A 17910-nucleotide genomic window follows, 5' to 3' on the forward strand; every position below is an offset into this window, starting at 1 on the left:
CTCTCTGAGCACTGAGATAACAATTTCAGAAAACTATCCACAGTGACTCCAAAATATCTTTGCTGATATTAACTAATTTAGAGCCTACTACATTGCACAGATAGAGATTTTTTGGTTTTTTTTCTGGACATCTGTGCTTGTTGCATTTTAGCTGTTATTTTATTATCTACTCTGTCTTTATGATTTCTTTTTTTTTTTTTTTGCTATGTTGTTCCAGCAGTCTTGGGGTTTTTTTCCTGAATAATTGTGAATCCTAGAAAACACTGTCATCTCACTGCTTAATCCTGTTTCACTTACTGCTTGTGAACATGTTTTAAAGCACAGGTCCCTTTGGAATCTCACTGGTCTCCCTTCTTTGTGATAATTTACCCATCCATCTTCCCTTTGAAGCACTTATCAATCACAAAAGGAGTTCCCCTCCTGCATTTTGTAAAATTGTTTGGGAAAATCTGTGTATGTGATTGCTTCAGCCAGGCTGCATGTTAAATTTTCTTCACATCATGTCTACACCTTATTGGTCAGACTGGGAAGACACCTAGAACATGCTCTGTCTCCCTCTGTCCCATGCATTTGGATTTTCTTCCTGTGGAAATTAGACTAAGAGTAAAACCAAGCTGGGAAGAGAAGCAGAGCAGGCAGGAGACATCAGAAGATGGTATGAATGTGGTCTTCCTCCAACGGGGAGTTGATTATGGCTGAAGACTCCAGTGCCCCAGTGTTTATACACAGTCTGTATAAGCCAGCTCCTCTTTATTAATATGTGCTGACTTTGCTGACATTTTCAAAGCACTGTCAGGTTTGGAGTTTCCACCTCTTCCCATTACATGATGATAGCCATGTGTTAGACTGATCAGTTTGTTGTTCCCGTGTTTTCCCTGAAGTCTTGTCTAAAAATTGGAATGTCATATGCCACTTTCTATTCCTCCAGAACTGAGTTCATTCCAAACCATAAATTACAAAGCACATTTAATAGTTTGGCGATTTCAGATCCAAGTTCCTTTTGAACCCTGGGGTGAGAAACATGATGTCCTGGCAGGCAGGTACTGTACAGTTTGCTGACTGGCTCCAAAACCACAAATATTCAGTTTTGTGAACATGTTTCTTCTGACCATGCCCCTAAAAAAGGTTTTGTTGTAGCAATCACCTCAAAATCTGTCAAAAAGAACTGTGGTGGGAAAAAAGTACTTAGTTTTCTCCTCTGGTTTCCTTGGATGCTTCTGTTATATCTCTGTTTCTGTCTAGTTCCTCACATTCTCTGGCAGATCTCCAGTTCTTGATGTGTTTGGAAAAGTTTTTATGCTTCAAAATATTTTTTTGACCTGCTTTATTACAGTTTTAAATTTAACTTGCCAGAGTTTATGCTATTTCTTTTGGATAGAAGCAGAAAATAACAGTGTTCCACAAATGAATGCACATGTGGCATTCACAAAAAGGCTGGGGTATTTGCAGTGGGTATCTAAAAGTTTGACCTTGAGGTACTTTGATGTTTGTTAAAGGCAAAGGAGTTTGTCAAAGAGTGGATGGAGAAAAAAGGACGTAGTGAAATGTCGTACTGGTGTTTCTACCATCTTTCATTCTCAATATATTCCTAGAGCATTGTCTTTTAAATATGATTATAAGAGAAATACAGCCAGCCTCCAGACTAGATGATAGCTGCAGCAAGCTTATTAGCACAAATTATTATTTCACAGTAGTCTAACAACTAGTACTGTGGAGCCCTACGGCACCAGGTATTGCACAAACTTAAAAAGAAAGTGAGTCCCTGCCCCAAACAGCGAAATGATTCTCTCCTCGTAGCTTAGGACACCGCTGAACACAAATGTTCAGTATTTATGTCCATACTATGGACAAGTTAACAGGGAGCCCAAAGCCAGCACAAACTTGCCTGCCATTCATGCTGATCAGCGGCACACTTCACATGGCATTCAGCCAACTCTAAGGTTGTGCCTGTGCCCCTGAAGTCTCCGTGAGCAAGGCATGTATGGTCCACGGGCTTTGCTGAATCAGGATGCTACTTTATAGAAAATGTATCTGCTAATAAACATACATTATGCTTGATTAAGCTTAGTGTTAAGATTAAGTGCCTTGTCTCCTCTTCTCATAGCTAAACTCCACCTGTGGTGAGAGTCATTTATCTTGAATTGCTGTAATGCAGTGTTTAAGTATGTCTTCTTGGCCACAAAGCAGTTTGCAGGGTATTTCAGTGAGAGGCTTAAAATCCCATTCACATTTTTAATATACATTTCTCTCACATAAATTATCACAGCTTGGTTGGCAGGTCTTGCATGAGTAATAAGGTTGTTGGCACAAACACATACCACAGATCTATTAAGTAAAGGAGAAGCTTTTGTTTGTTCCTACATTTACATGAGCTCTATGAGGTTTAACTTGTACAAAACAGTTTAAGGTACTGGTGTTTTACTAGCAGGACACAACGAGCCATGAGATAACACATCCTCCTCAAAATGCACAGCACAGTACAGAAAAATCCCCATGCACCAGTTTGAAAATTAAACTCTTGCTATGCAAAATATCTTAGCAAAAGGCAGCTTTCATTGCTTATGTACACAGGCAGACTGCAGCCAAAAACTTGCTGTTATATGAAAGAGCCATGCTACTGAAAGAGAAATTAGCTGAATGTGCTTTTTACATGTGAAAGAAATGTGCTCTCTTTTGAGTAAATAATGACAGAGTCACATTTCAGTTCACTTTCTCTCATTCATAATTTTGGGAAGTCATGGCTGAGGGTATATAACACGTAACTCAGAATTCTGCAAAGTAAGTTCTTTGCTGAACTCCTCATTGTAAGGTCTGAGCAACGTCTGTACTCAAACACCCTGCAGTGCAGTTTTGCTCTATTGCTTTTTTAAGAGCATGAGCTGGAGAACTTTGTCTCAATATCTGTTTTTAAAACATTTAGTGTTCTTGCAACATAGGCCTGACCTGAAGTACTTTGCACATGGTGGGAATCTTCCACTGCCTTTATTTAGGGCTTTGAATCAAGTCTTCTGTAAACAACAAAATGCAGGAATAACAATGTATTGTGAGGAAATAACTTTGGGATGTCCAGCCTTTAATACCAGTATGTGTCACCAATTTTGTGTTACATTAGCAGAACATATCCTTTCATAACAGTGCAAGGTCACATTTGCCAAAAAAATGTTGTGTCATTTACAGTCACGTTGAGTGGTTTGGATTGATTCTCTATCACACACTTTGGACAAGGTAATGTATTAATTATTGTTCTTCTCAAATTGAACATAACTGTATGTTTAACATAAACTGTGCACAGGTAAAGAAAATGATATGAAAATGTGAGAGGCAGACTTTGAAGTTTAAGTGCAAAGGGATTAAAATGTATCAATGCAATTTTTGCTAAATTTACAACGATATGAAAGAGAATTATCAGGAAACCAAGACAACTCTGCAGCTAAGGATCCCTTTAATGCACAGAAGAACATCTTCCCTGCTTGAGAGGCTGGCAGCAGCTCAGAAATGCAGGATCCACTTGTTGGATGTCCCTACATGCACCAAATAGAGACAGTTCGTCAATATAACTATGAAGATGTTCGAGAAAAGCTGGAGCAACATGAATGCAATAAGGAGTGGCATTACTGATGCTGTCCATATTATTTGGGGGCTTTATGAAATCATCAGCCTAGGAATTGTTCCATCCAGGGGAATCATTCACATTTCAAGCTTTGTCATTTTATGGACTTTCATTAAAAATCTTTAAATCCAAGCAATTTTAATTGTTTTCTATTCATAATCATTAAGAATTCTATTATTTAAAAGTGATTCAGAGACTGTGCATTATGTGAAATTTCTGCTTGATTGCCTTCCCTAAATTCAGTCTTCTAACACCTGATTCAACTTCTTCCTGAAAAAAGATGAGACATGGAGAATCCTGTATGTCCTAATACTCAGGAAAAGGGAGAGAAGGTTAAAAGACCTTGGATTATTTAGCCTAGTAAAATGAAGGGGGCACGACTGCTTTCTTAAAAGTAATTGAGGTAAAATACCACTAAGAGGGAAGGGCTATTTAAGCAAAAGAACAATTTAGGCTGGAAATGTACATAAGGTTTACAAACATCAAATGAATGAGGTTTTAGAAATCTTCCTAATTGGAAGAGTACATGCAAACTCCCTGTTACTCTGCATCTTGCTATGGTTAGGAATTTAATTGTGAAATCCAAGAACTCATTCCCAAACATTTGGACTTGGTAATAGTAAGGGTCTTTCCCAAGATTCTAAATATTCTATGTGTTTTAGGTATATATATTCTATGTATTTTAGGTAAAGATCTTGGTTGCAAGAGGTTGTATTTTAATAAATGGACATTAAAGACATTTTTAACCAAACTCTTTCACACACTGTACAAATATATCAAAGCACGGAGCTGTGTTAAACCACGTCTTTGAACACCAATCTTCCCATAGGCCACATATGAAAATCTCTATGTAGCCAAGAGGCACAATACATTTCACACCTTGGAGAGTTCTGAAAAAGAGCTACAGGCAGAAAGGACTCTCTGGGACATTTGCAGGGTGAGGCTGGGTGGACATGAAGGTTATCACATTAAGTAAGGCCCATTGCCCCTCTCTTGCTCACTTCCTCCCTCCGTAGGAAGGGGAATAGGGAGAGCGAGGGACGGGAGAGCGGAGAGAGAACTGCGGTCACTGAGGCCCCACCGCCTCAGCACAGCCACAGGCGTCAGGGACAGATCAGGTGACCAATCCGTGCTCACCGCCGCCTTGATTGATGGTATAACCAGCCAACCAGACCGCCAGATGGCTCCTGGTCCCACCCTCTCCCTTTTACGGACAGGCCGCTGAACCAATAAAAGCGAAGGCACCTCGCCTGCTTCCCTTTGGGCTCTCGCGAGCTCTGCGGGCCGCCCCCACCGCGAGGTGACTGCGCAGCCGCCATGTTGGTTGCTATGCTGCCCGCGTGAGGCGGGCAGGAGGGCGGGCGGCGATAAGGGGAGGAGGCTGCGGGTCCTCCCCCCCTCCTCCCCCACCTCCGATCGCTCATTCGCTCGCTCGCCGGCAGGGAAGGCGCCTCCGCAGCGCCCCGCTGTTCTTCCTCCTCCCCCCGGTCCCCTCTGCCTGCCGGCCGGGGCTACGCGCGGGGTGGCCGCCGGTCCGTGTGAGGCGGCGCCGCGCCCCGTGAGGGAGAGCCCCGGCCCGCGCGGCCCCTCCGGTCGCTGCGAGGAGAGGGGGGAAGGAGAGGCCGGAGGGGGGGGGGGGGAATCTGCCGCCTTTCCCCCGAGGCTCCCCCGTCCCTTTCTCCCGCAGCTCTTCTCCCCCCACCCCCGCTCCGCTCCCGTTCCCTCGGCCCGGCCGCCGCAGTACGATGCGGCGCTCGCCGCTGCGGCGGGGCGCGGGGCGTCTGCTGTCGCTGCTCCCGGGGCTGCGGCCCCGGCGGACGCTGCGGGGGAACTGAGAGGGGCGGTGAGCGGCGCCTCCGCTCCCGGTCCCGATCCCGGGGGGCGGGGAAGTGCGGGAGCTGCGCGTGCCCGAGTGTCTGCGGCGCGCGTGCCCGTGCGCGCGCCCGCGGAGGGTGGGGGGGTCGCGCGGGGCGGCAGCGGCGCGAGCGCGCAGCCCCCGCGCCTCTTCCCTCCGCGCGCCCCGCTCCATCGGGAACCAGGACCTGGATGTTACATGAAGGTAACGGCGGCCGCCGCCGCGCTCGGAGCCCCGCGCGGGGGGGAGCGGGGGGTGCCGCGAACCGCGTCTCTTGTGCTGTGACCCCCCCTCGCCGCTCCCCCGCCCCGCAACTTTGGCGCTCAGGTCGCCGCGGGCGGAGAGCGGCTCTGCCGGGAGCCCTCTCGGTGGAGGGGGGGAGTGTGTGTGTGTGTGTGCTGTTCCATTCGCTTTCCCCCTCCGAAAAACCCAGAGACCCGGCTCCCCTCTGGCGAGGGGGTTGTGGGGGTTGTGCGGTGCTCGGGGTGGGGGGCTCGTGAACAGCCTCGGGGGGATCGAGCTGCGGGGGCAGGTCGGGGTCTCTCGAACGCGGTGAACTCTGCCCAGCGCATGAAACGGGTTTTTATTTTAGTGTGTTTAATATAAAACTTTGCGATCCTGTGCTTTCTAGGCACATGTGCGCGTTGCCCTGGTTATGGGCAGAGAAAATAGGTTTGAGTGCTGTCGTTGCATTCCTCTGGTACATTTTTAGTGTCTCTCTCGAGCAGAAGGCTTGTATAATCACTGTGTCTATATGCGACAGAGGCTTTGGGTGTACCTGATGATGGGTTAACTCGTGCGTGCTGTTGCAGCACCGGCTGGGAGAGGAATAACGTCTTTTTTCTTTTAAAAACCTCCAAGAGCTAATTGCTAAAACTAGATAGCTGCCAGCGTACGTGAAATGTTCCCACCTCTGGTCTGTTCAAAGAATATACATCGCTCAGATGTAAAATACACGTGAATGAACTTTGTGCTGCCACTTACACCCTTCCAGGACGTCAGCGTGGCCAAGCTGTTACAATTTTTTTAACTGTGAGACAGAAAATATTTTCGTGATTTGTGTGTTACAGAAGTGCTAATGGCTCTCAGCTGAAGAATAATTGTTAGACTGCAGTGTGCACATACATTTGCTCACCCGTGGGGCATTTCTCTTGCCCTGAGCTAAACTCTGTGTTGAATGGTGAGGGGGTTTTGTGAGTGCACGTTTGCCTGCTTGTTTTGGCAAATAACTGCCCTGTAAGGTTGGGAGCCACCAGCATGTTCACATGTATGCAGACATTTATGAGCTCGTCACATTGTGAGTGTGCGTTGCAGGAACATAGGAATGAGTTGGATTAGAATTGATAAAACCATTTTTTTGTTAGGTATGTATATTGTAAGAAAGTTTTCCAGTTCATTGCCTAAACATAATATATTCAGTATTATAATCTTATGGATGCCATTTTCTTGACAATGGATTTCTTGCTTCACTGACCTAAAAAGTTGTTTTTACATATTGGCATGACTCTGGCTTGCACCATGTTGATAAAATACGATTCTGGGTGATAAGCTTACAAAAACGTGCACGTGTGTCAATATGTTTCCCAGGCAAGTTTATGCTTTATAAACTCAGGAATGTAACTGTTGATCTGATTTTTTTGGTATAATTCTGTTGTCATTACAATTTTTTGTGTATTTTTAGATTATGTGTATATTGTAGTTTTTAAAAGTCAGATTAAACATTGAAATACAAATACATTTTCCTTGCAAACAGAAATGTATTAATATTTTGGTGTTTTGATATGTTTTCCTTATGTTTGCAGTGAAGTTTGTTTGGCATCAGGTCTACCTACTTAGAGTTTAGTTTGATGGTTACTTCTTTTTCAGCAAAATTTTCCATGAAGTGTATTGTTTATTGTCATGCTTTACAATTCTGTTGTCTTGTTAATGTCTAATTTAGGTTGTACACAGCAGTATTGATTGAACACACTTGCTAAAAATACTTTCGGGGTTGGGTACACTTAGACTGTAGCAGCACGAAAGTTCAGCCTATACTGTTTTTCTGTGACTAGAATTAATTTATTATTAGCAGCTCCATTTGTAAAACATAAATAAGACCAAAATCCTGCAATCTTAGATGTAATGCTTCTGGCTCTGTGGAGTGCATTAGCTCTCTATTAACAAGCAGAGTTCATGTAGTACTATTTACCATTAGCATATTTGGAATATATGGTAGGTTAATGTCCAGGGTGTATCATTTTGGCTCAGATCCTGCAGTGCCCCCTGTTTGGGCAGAGGGATCCACCTACACAAAACTGGCTGCAGTAACTGGAGCTCAGATATTCATTCTGGCTCTGTAGGCACAGGGCCGATGTTTATCATGGACATTTGCTGTGTGTGAGTGTTTGGTTGTGTTTGTGTGGTGTGTCACAGAGGCTTCTGAGAGTGCAAAGAGCTCCAGGGTTGGTGCCCAGAGTAGCACAGTAGTGTGTGACATAATTACTTTGTGATAAAGGGTTTTTTAAAAGAATTGTTTTACATTGTAACAGTGCTGCTGAAAGGTCCCGATCAGCACTCGGGGCTTGCATTTCACTTGGATTATTATTTATAATGGGTTATTTTATGAATATTTTGTTGAATGCACGTGGGAGTTTTGTGCATTGATTTATGGTCACATATAGAAAGTGGAATGAACACTCTCCAAACTGTGTTCTGGAGAGCTGAGTGGAAGTTACAAATTTGAATATACTGGAGGGGAGGATACTCAGGGTGGTTCACCCTTAAGCTCACCTGTACTTGGGAAACAAAGCTTGCTTTTGGCAGTTTAGACTTTGGGTGTAGTAAATGGGTTGAGTAAACGTCTTCTGAAAATTATGGTGGATTAAATATTCAGTTTTAACTTTTCAGCTGATCAGAACTTTCATTAAAATGAATAGTAGGCATGTGCATGGTTTTTTGTTGTTGAAGTCACTGGTAGATTATTTTTCTTAAATTCATGAGTAGCCCATTTCTGTGGTCTGTCTTCTTGGGTCTTCATCCTACCATTCTTCCTTGTCCCCCTGTCCCATCCCCCCCTCCTGTCTGGGTTTAAATTTGGTACAAGATCACATGAATCCCATGCCTTCACATCCTGTTTCTGTATCACCTCACTTCCATTCTCACCAGTTATAAAAATGGTCAAACAAGAGAATCTTTCAGCAGATGGTTGACTGGGGTTTTTTGTTTTGTTTTTTAAATACCACACTTTCACTCTGATGCTGTCACTTCTCATAAAATGGCCAGACAAAATTCTCATGGGTTTTATTGTACTCCAGCCTAAACAACTGTAAAACTGTCATGTATATCTATATAATATGGACTTGTTTGTGGTGGAGAGAAGGAACTATGAAGGTGGAAAAGAAAAGGGAGGGGAGAATGGCCTGAGCAGGAGATAAAACCCGAAGAGCTCAGCAGTGGCCTGGTAATATAACAGTAGGTCTTTGCTGTCCGAGCCAGCTGTTCATATATGCTTGTTTGGGAACAGAGGCTGGTTTTCCCTGAGGATTTGAAATCCACTGAAAAAGCACAAAAATAATTTTCTGTAGTCTTTTGAAAACCTTTAATTTCTAAAATTTTGATAAGTTTTCTCTGGTGTGTCATGAATTATATATGCAGGTACCTATTTAAAATCTCCATCCTTATTTTGGAGAATTTCAGAATCATTAGAAAACTGTTGCTCTTTGTCACTTGCAGAATAAGTTTACAGCAGTTAATGTGTTCACAAAAGTTTTATTGATGTGTTGACATAACAGTGTTAGATGTCCAGATATAAGTTACAAGCCTATGGTGTTACAGCATCCTGAAGTGTGCTGGCTGTACACACAGTGTGCTGGTGCATGTCCCAGACTGTTCCAGCTGGTAGTCACTCAGTTTCTGGGGTAGATCAGACAAGCATAACTAGGTGAATTTCTGTTTTAAGTGTGAGGATTGAACCATCTCCTCTCTCAGTTTATGCACCTTCAAAAAAAGACTTGATAGAGTGATACAGTGAGACCTCTCTTGGCAACTTTGTCTCACACTGCAATTACTTCTTGGACACGGTTAAGGTGGCTGTGGGATGAGAACTGCAGTTCCATTTGTGTGGTTCATGAGACTCTGCCATCTCTACAGTTACACGAGGAAAGGGGGAAATGGCCAATATCCTTTTAAAAACAAACAGTCTTTTAATTATGAGTACTTATGATCTGTAATGAAGAACGCTCTGGGAAATACTTTCACTGATTGGGCAGTGAAGTGAACTCTTCATTGCCACTTAAGAGTTTTCAGGCCGTCCCTAAGGTTGAAGAGGATGAAATTGATAATCCACTTCCTATGGCATGTGCATTCTTACATTGCCTTTCTGGCTATTTCTTATCTTTTTTTTTCAGAGTAACTAGATTAGGGAATAATGACTGAATTATTCTGCATGACCAAAATCCCAAATCTTCAAATGAAAATCAAATGTAGTGCTGCTAAAGATTAACATTTTCATAGTTGGATTTTTTTTTTTTTTAATTAGAATGGTGTGGATTAGATTGAAGGAGGATGTAGTCCGTTCTCCTGTTAACCTGGGTTTTAGATTTTAAATTGAAAATAGCTAAATGTCTGCTACTAAATGGTGAAAACCTTGTTCAAACTGGTGCTTTTTTTTTAGGGTGATGTTCTAGTTTGGAGGCCTTAGTTCCAAGTCATTTTGCTATTTTGTTTGATAGCTTTCATAAACTAATTGAAAAAAAATAATTTAAATGTAAGCTCTTTTTCGGTGTTTGCTAGGAGTAACAATTTTAATTGTTTTGGTATTGTGCTGTTAACTGTGCTTAGGTTAAACAAACTATCCTGGTTTTTTTCTGTAAAAGGATACTAACTTTTAAGATAGTTGAGTGTACTTTAGCTTTTCCTGGGTCCTTTGGCCAGTTTATTGCATTTGTGTACCAACATCTCTCTGACCTACAAAAAAAAAACCCAGAAAAGAAACAAACAAATCCAAAACACTAAGCAAACCTCCAAACAGTGTTTTCTGTTTGTTGCAAAGGACAGAAATGAGAAACAAATTATATCAATACTGCTCTGAAACTTAAGAGTCTATTGAGTGCAATGGAAGTTACATAAAAGATGTTTTCTTAGATAAGAAAACTATTCCTAGGTAAGTCTTATAATTTTATATTTTTTATGGCATCTGTCAGATTTAAAACCAGAAATTGAAACTATATCTGCAGCAGATCACTCTCCATGTAAACCAGAGCAGCAGCTGGTGAAAGAGCCTGCTGTGGCTCCTTTGTCTCAGAGATGTGCTGTCATACTTTGTCCTGGAGGAAGGTTAACAAGCGAGATTCCTGTGTTTTCTCAGAGGAAGGTGGTATTTGCAAGAGTCAAGCAAGTCGATTTGATACACTGCAAAGCTGGGTTTTTAAAAGAAGAGATTCAAGTGTGACATACCAGAGCTTGTACTCTCATGTGCCAACAGAGTGGCAGTGCTGAAGTAACTTCATTGTTAGTTCAGCCTTGAATAGAACTAGAAATGTTGTTGATTCCTCTGTCCTTCAGGTAGAGAAATTACCACCTGGTCAGTCAAAGTACATAGAAAATATACCTGTTAGTGGAAGGACAGTTATTACTGTTAATGCTCTCTGAAATTCCAAGTTAGCGCAGTTTTGTCTGCATGAACAGATAATTTCTTCATGGCTAAAATATACTTTCCCATAAATTTTCTTAAGCCATATAGTTGTAAGTTGCAAAACATGTTAATTGTAATTAAAGCTCTTGCCATAACTGATTTGAACAAAAGAATAATCCAAAATGGGATGTATTTCTCTTGAAAGAAAAAGATGCTTCCCAGATTTTACAGCTGTGATTCAATGCTTTTGCTTAACAAGATGATAAAATAATTTAGAAGGAAAATCACATAGTAGAACTGTGGTTTTGTTTTGTTTCTGCTAACCTTGTCAGTGAATTCAGAGGTGTTTTTGGGGAAAAAACCTGCAGTCTTCCCATGAAAAATTGGCTTTGGACAGAGTTAAAATTAACATATGTCACTTTGCATTTGTCTGTCTTGATACTTGCAACAAGCTTTTTGTGTCATCTGAAAAAGTGAGACATATTTTTGTCTTTTGATGTATGAATGGGGTTAAAGATGACCAGTGCTGATGACCAGCGATGTGTTGCATTGTAAGTTGTTTTTTCCCATAGGGATTGTGTATGTGCACTGCATATGGCAGCTTTGTGTTGTGTCTCCAAAGTGCACAGAGGCTCAGTACTGTTCTTAAAATGTTTTACAGAATTTACAGAGTGCCCCTATTTAGAAAAGCTGTACTTTAGGAGAAGAGATGTGTATCAATTAGTTTGACTTACTAAAAATAAAATTTATAGAACTTGGCATTTGAGTTTCAAATCTATGGCCTGTATCCTCCAAACTATGAGCTGCTATTAAGACTTCCCTTGGAAGAGACTCTTTTTTTTTTTTTTTAGGAGGCAGGCTGTTGTTAGGATTGATGCTGCAGTCTGTTTTTAGTACTTGAGTGCAAATGAGGCTATGGGTGAGTCTTGGGAATCCTAATCTGCAAGTAATTCCCCACTTACTGTGTTTTAGGCTTGTGTATTGACTCTGTAAGAAGATACTGCCTCCTGTTAGCTCATCCAAATGCACCTGCTTTCCATGGAGCTGACCTCTTTAATATTTGGAAGGACCTTTCCAGATGTAATGTCTGTGAAAAAGGGTTTTGAAAGGTTGAAATGTGTCTGCCACTAAAACTGAGGGGATGTATCATCTTTGTTTAAGTTTGGATGGAGAAAAGGGGAAAGAGAAAAGGACAGCTGCCCTGCAGTGATTATAAAATTTATAGGGTTTTGATAAACATAATAAAAAGGAAAGGTGAATATGATTTTTGTTTAATGTCAACAAATCTCATGACCTCATGGGAAGCTTCTGCTGGAATGACTGGTTCACACAGCCACAGGAGGGGGAAACTGAAGTACAGAAGTGGCATTACAATGGAACAAGTAGACCAGAAGGCTGTACTGTGGGGTCTGGTGTCCAAATTACTTGAATATTATTTTGGCTTACTTGTTTCCTATGAGCTTACATTAGATTACTGATTTAGATGTTTCAGTACAGGGCTAATAGCATTGCTTCTGTTTGTGCTCTGTCATCTCTTCTCAAGTTTGCTATATGTGTAAATAGGTGAGGAGGCACAGAACATTAATGGTGGTATAAGTTTTATATCTTTTTAAACTGTTTTGAACCCTTCACTAATTAAAACTTTGCTTCTCTTTTCATTTTGTGATATATTGACATATACCATATAAGTCAAATTTGTAAACCACTTAGCTTGGAAGTGGCTTGTGTTTTTTAAACCTTCAGATATTCATATATCAGACTAAGGAAATAATTGTTGTTTTGGAGATTGTTTTTGGGAAAACTTTTTTTTTTGCTTTGTTTTTCTACATGGTTTGATCTGCCTACAATTTTTGGGCATCTTCACTTACTATGTTTGCTGTTGCTTCAGAGACTTAAGGCATTGGTGGTACTATCTCTTCCCTTATCTCCTAGATAAGATAGATTTGAGTCCTTTGTTCTTCAGCTCTTAGATCTACTGAGGGAAGTGACTTGGTGTGAGTGTGTGTCTAGGGAGGCATAGAATGCAGTGGATGCTCTCTGGGTTCTTTTTGTAAAGCTGTGACTTTCCACAGTCCCTCTGCTTGCAGAAACTGGATTATTTTCAAACTCTGCAATAGTTAAGTAATTTTTATAGAATTGAATAACAGATTTAATAAAGATATTAATTAAAATATCTCTGCTTTCAAAAATATGCCACTTAAAAGGTTGAGAGACATACAGTAAGAAAATGAGGCGTGAGTAAGCACTAAGGTTATGTATATACACAGTTACACTTAGAATTGCTCAGTAGAGGACTAGAAAATAGGTTGAAAATGAACATCTGACAGAAAGTCCTCCAAATGGAAATTCCTGCAGGAGAACTTCATTCTTGAGATTAATTAAATGAAAGATTAGAAATTCTCTAGATAGCTGTAAGCTATTTAATAAAACTGAAGTAAGCAATTAAAAGACTCGGTTGTAGTTACTAGCAGAGGCATTGCCTCCTTTAATGATCCTGCTGCTGTCCCCCCTCCCTGTTACATATATTCTCCCTCATTTTACAGGAAAGCTATATGGGAGCTCATTGATGCTAGATGCTTTCTGCAGAACCATCTTCATAAAAAGCATCCTTCTCTGAATAAGGGTGATGCAGATAATAACTTCTTTATCATTGAAAGCACACAGACAGTCCTGAGAAAACAGAAATAAAAGTGCTTTGTAGAAATTATACTAATGAAATGTGTGTGAGAGAGTAGCTTGAAAGAGAAACCTGATTAACATCTGAAACTTCAGCTAACATTCATCTACCTTTGAATAGAACTTATGTTGCCAATAAAGCTACTTTGTCAAATCTCTGGTTTCTATTTCTAAGTTACATTGTTGTAAGCATTTTCCAATCCACCTCTTTACAGTATTTTTTTCCCATTTGTCTTTCAGACAAACAGATTAATTCTAACTGTTCTGGGAAACGGTTGTAGTTACTCTGGTATCTGCAAAAGACATTTCCCGCTGAAGTCTTTCATATTCATTCTGAATATATTTTGTGTTCTGGTGTACCAAATAATTGTGTGTAGTTGTATATAATAAACTGGAATGTCTATATGACCACTTTCCCTCATGTGAGGGCAGTGTGTTGTAGCAAATCAAGTAATTGTGTTAGGGAGAAAGATATGTAACTGCAGATTGGCACTGGATTTCCCAAAATTGAAGTAGTTGCCATAGTTCAGCAGAATTAGTGTCCCACAAGTAATTAGGAAAAAGAAAGAAAGATAGAAAAAATTAATCCTTATATGTATCAAGTAGTGCTATTATAATAATTTTAGGTTGCTTCAAAATAAGATACTACTTAAGTCATTAAAGATAAGAGCACTCTATGATTAGATTTTTTTTTTTTTAGAAGTGTTCATTACTTACCACGAGAAAACAGATGTGGTCTCAGATAAAATAAAGATAGGCTGATACAGTAGTTCTGAAGGTAAACTTATTAATGTTATTTTTCTGCTGTAAACAGAAAGCCACATTCTAAAAATCTGCTTTCCAGACTTTAATGTTTATTGTTACTTCTCAGAAAAATGCCCAGTGAAACTTTTTGGCAACGTATAGATATCCTTATTTTCATAGCGTAATATAATTAACATATATTGTACGTGTCAGACATATCTGTACACATAAAATATCATCATATTGGGTGTGTAGTGGACAAAAAGATGGAGTTATAGATTTTAAAATTCTGTAGCAATAAACCCATGTTTTACTACAGAATATATTTGAAGAGTATTGCAAGATTTTTTGAAATAATGTTAGAGAAGCAAATACCAATGTTTACAGTTCCTCTTCAGGAGTGATGAGGAAATGTATTTTGTATATTGTTTTTATATTACACTTAATTTCTGTCAAACCATGTCATATATGCTTGCACTTCAAAAAAATGTTGAAATGTTCTGTTGACTTCTTGAAACTTTTTTTTGGCAACATGACACTTTCCATTTATTTTGTCGCTTGTTTAACAGTTTTTGTGTGTGTTTTCAAAAGCACTTCCATTCACCATTCAAGGAATTCAATGGAATTCTAATAGGAACTGCACATAAATAACTACAGAAATCAATGCTTCAATTCAGCCAAGAGTTTTTTTGTGACTTCAAAAGCCACAAGAGCATTTATTATTAGAAACATACAATTGACTTTTCTTATATTATCATTTTGCATAGTGATTTGGTTTTTACCACCACAACAAGATGTTTGACAGTTTCATTTGAAAATGATGTATTTACATTGAGCATTCCAAAACAGTGTAATTTTTATCTTTTCTCTGAAGCTCTGTTCATGTTAATTTGCATGTTCAGCTCTGTGCAAAGGTTGTCAGTGAAATATTCACTGGTGGGTTTCTCCTTAGAGGTCAACCAAATATTAAGCATAGTCTCTTATGCCTGTATGGTGATGAAAATACAAAAAAAATCTTTAAAGAATGGAGTTGTTGGGTTCATTTTTGTCTGTTCAGTTCCTACAGTGTAAAGCATATCCTCTCCTCTGAAGTGTTCAATTTCCTGGCACTAACAACCACCCTGTGATGGGGCAGGGTTGTCTTGGAGGTAATTCCAGCCTTTAGTGTTCAAATTACAACTCAGGCCATGTCATCTGGAATAGTCCTTTTCATCCTGAAGTTTTCAGGTGGGTTGTAGAAAGTGAGATGATCTCCAAGGAGGTGGTTTGAGCACTCCAGAAGCTTTAGAAAATTGTTGCTGCTTTTTTAAGTAGCCCAAAGATGACGTGACATGAAATACAGGACTCTGTGTCAGTCATGCTCACGGCCTTGCCAGTGAACCCCCTTGAGTGCTGCAGTTTTTAGACAACCCTTGCACACAGTTTCTGTCAGGTGATAGAACAGTGTTGTCACCTTGGGTGGAGAGCACATCCAGAAGGAAACAGAGTTTTGTTCTGGTTGTCAGGAGAGTACTGAGAATAATGGACTTTTCTGCATTCAAGTGTTACTTTTCACTGTTGCAGAGAGTTCAAAGAAACAAGTCAAGCTACTAGGAGGATATTTTAGATGACAGTAGCCTTCCCCCACCCTCCCAACCTCCTAATTCCAGCCAATCTGGTTCTGTGTGAGGAGAATGAAGTGGTGTTAAGCACTTTTTTATGGAACTTCATCTTGTGAACCAACTGGTGCTGAGACTTGTCACCCAACAGTCCAGTTCTCTTGAGATGGAGAACCACAGTCCGTCCTCACCTACCTTGTCGCATGAACAGTTGCTTTTTGTGGATGCATGTTATGGCACTTGAGAAATATTTCAACTAGGTGGAGAGATAGGGGAGCATGACCTGTCTCTAGTCTTTCCCTGTCCTAACCTTTGGAGTGGAAAGATTATTCAGATAAAACTTATACTGCACCTTGAGAAGAAGTGTTTTAATGGTGATAAGGGAAAGAGAGGCAGGGTAGAGCATAGTGAAAAGCAAAGCTAGTAACACTGTCATAACTGCAGATCCATTAGTGTTCAGTGTTGTCACTTGGAATTATATGCATTTAGGATTTGAGTGCTGTTGTGGTGTTATCTTAAAAAAAAAAAAAAAAAAAAGGTAAAAAGAAGGTTAAGAAAATGAAGTCTGAATTCTGCTGGTTCTTCCTCAAAGTTCTTCCCCGTTTCCTTTTCCTCTTCTGTGTAATTCAGATTTCATTTGAGTCAGCTGCTTTCATTTGACACTTATGTCATTCAAGCATCCCCAAAGTTAGCATGTTAATATCTGCATTTCAGCTGACTGATAGGTACACCAAAACCTATCTTAATTTTGTCACTGCAACATGAAGCTTCTTTTAATTTCCCAGGTTGTTCAGCATTTACCGAACAAGATAATGGAATGTTGCTGGCACAATTTGTAAACCTAATGTCTGAAGTTTATTAAACAAGGTTTTCTTCCTGAAACACACTCTTGCCCTTCCTCCATTCTTGTAGGTGCTTGGAATTTAACAAGTTTATAAGCCAGAGTGGAAGAAATAATAATAAGGGGCATCTAAAAATGGTTTTGTTAGGGTAACTTGGATCTTCTGAATGGCAAAAAGGATTTTAAATTTGTCTGCAAGCAAGCATTCCTCTGTATTTTTAGGTTTGTGTGTCTTCTGCTTCTTTGTGAAGCACAGCTTATGACCAGAAGGAAGACAAACCAGACATCTCATGGTACTTCTGAAAATGTTGTGTGTATTGTCCATCCTATCTTGAACTCCTGGTGTTGCATAGCCAACCCCAAATGTATCAGCAGAAAGGAGAAAAACATTTGTAATTTGTTTTGAATGCAGAAAGAAGAAACAGAAGAGGGGAAAAAAACCCCAAACAGATAGGAGATGGGGAAGACTGGGAGAGAAACGGTCTTTCCAGCTCTTGCAAGTAGGTGGCAGAAAACCTGAAGCATGGAGGTATTAAAATATATTATTGGTGTGGAGCAACAAAGCTGTTATTGCTTGATACAGCACACTGTGTTTCATAGCTCCACACTGTCATGTAATGCCTTTTATTGAACATTGTTTTGCAGTATATATGTACCCTGTTTGTAGAACAGGTAGTTAGAAATTCACCTCCGAGACAATAATATAGTCCTAAATTTGGACTAAATCCTTCCCTTAGCACTTTACTGGGTTTTGTACCCATCATTCCTTTTCCAGAAATGCTTTCTTCTTCCAAGGCAGTGTATGTCCCTACCATTTCTTAAAACTGAATCTAATATATGGATAAAAAATTGTGTTTCAAAGTGCTTGCAAACTGTAATACATTCAGTTTTTGCAGTCTTGAGTGAAGTAATCTGAATTCTTTCTGGTTTATCATTACTGTGCTTTTTCAGGTGTTTCATTTTGGTACTGCTTGG

The 17910-nt window shown here is 40.2% G+C and overlaps 1 protein-coding gene across 4 annotated transcripts in view; it reads left to right on the forward strand.

Moving 5' to 3' along the window:
* The first annotated feature begins 5555 nt into the window (after positions 1–5555).
* PTPN4 (protein tyrosine phosphatase non-receptor type 4) overlaps positions 5556–17910 on the forward strand; it is a 112918-nt gene continuing 100563 nt past the window's right edge. For all 4 annotated transcript variants that reach the window (XR_004358096.1, XM_032693592.1, XM_032693590.1 and 1 more), the window contains exon 1: positions 5556–5669. Coding sequence is in view for 3 of the 4 variants with exons in the window: in XM_032693592.1 (XP_032549483.1) it covers positions 5657–5669 (13 nt within the window). In the remaining variant the exon portion in view is untranslated. The remainder of the gene's footprint in view (positions 5670–17910) is intronic.

This window comes from Chiroxiphia lanceolata, chromosome 7, assembly GCF_009829145.1.
Source record: "Chiroxiphia lanceolata isolate bChiLan1 chromosome 7, bChiLan1.pri, whole genome shotgun sequence".
In the NCBI taxonomy this organism is placed as follows: domain Eukaryota; kingdom Metazoa; phylum Chordata; class Aves; order Passeriformes; family Pipridae; genus Chiroxiphia; species Chiroxiphia lanceolata.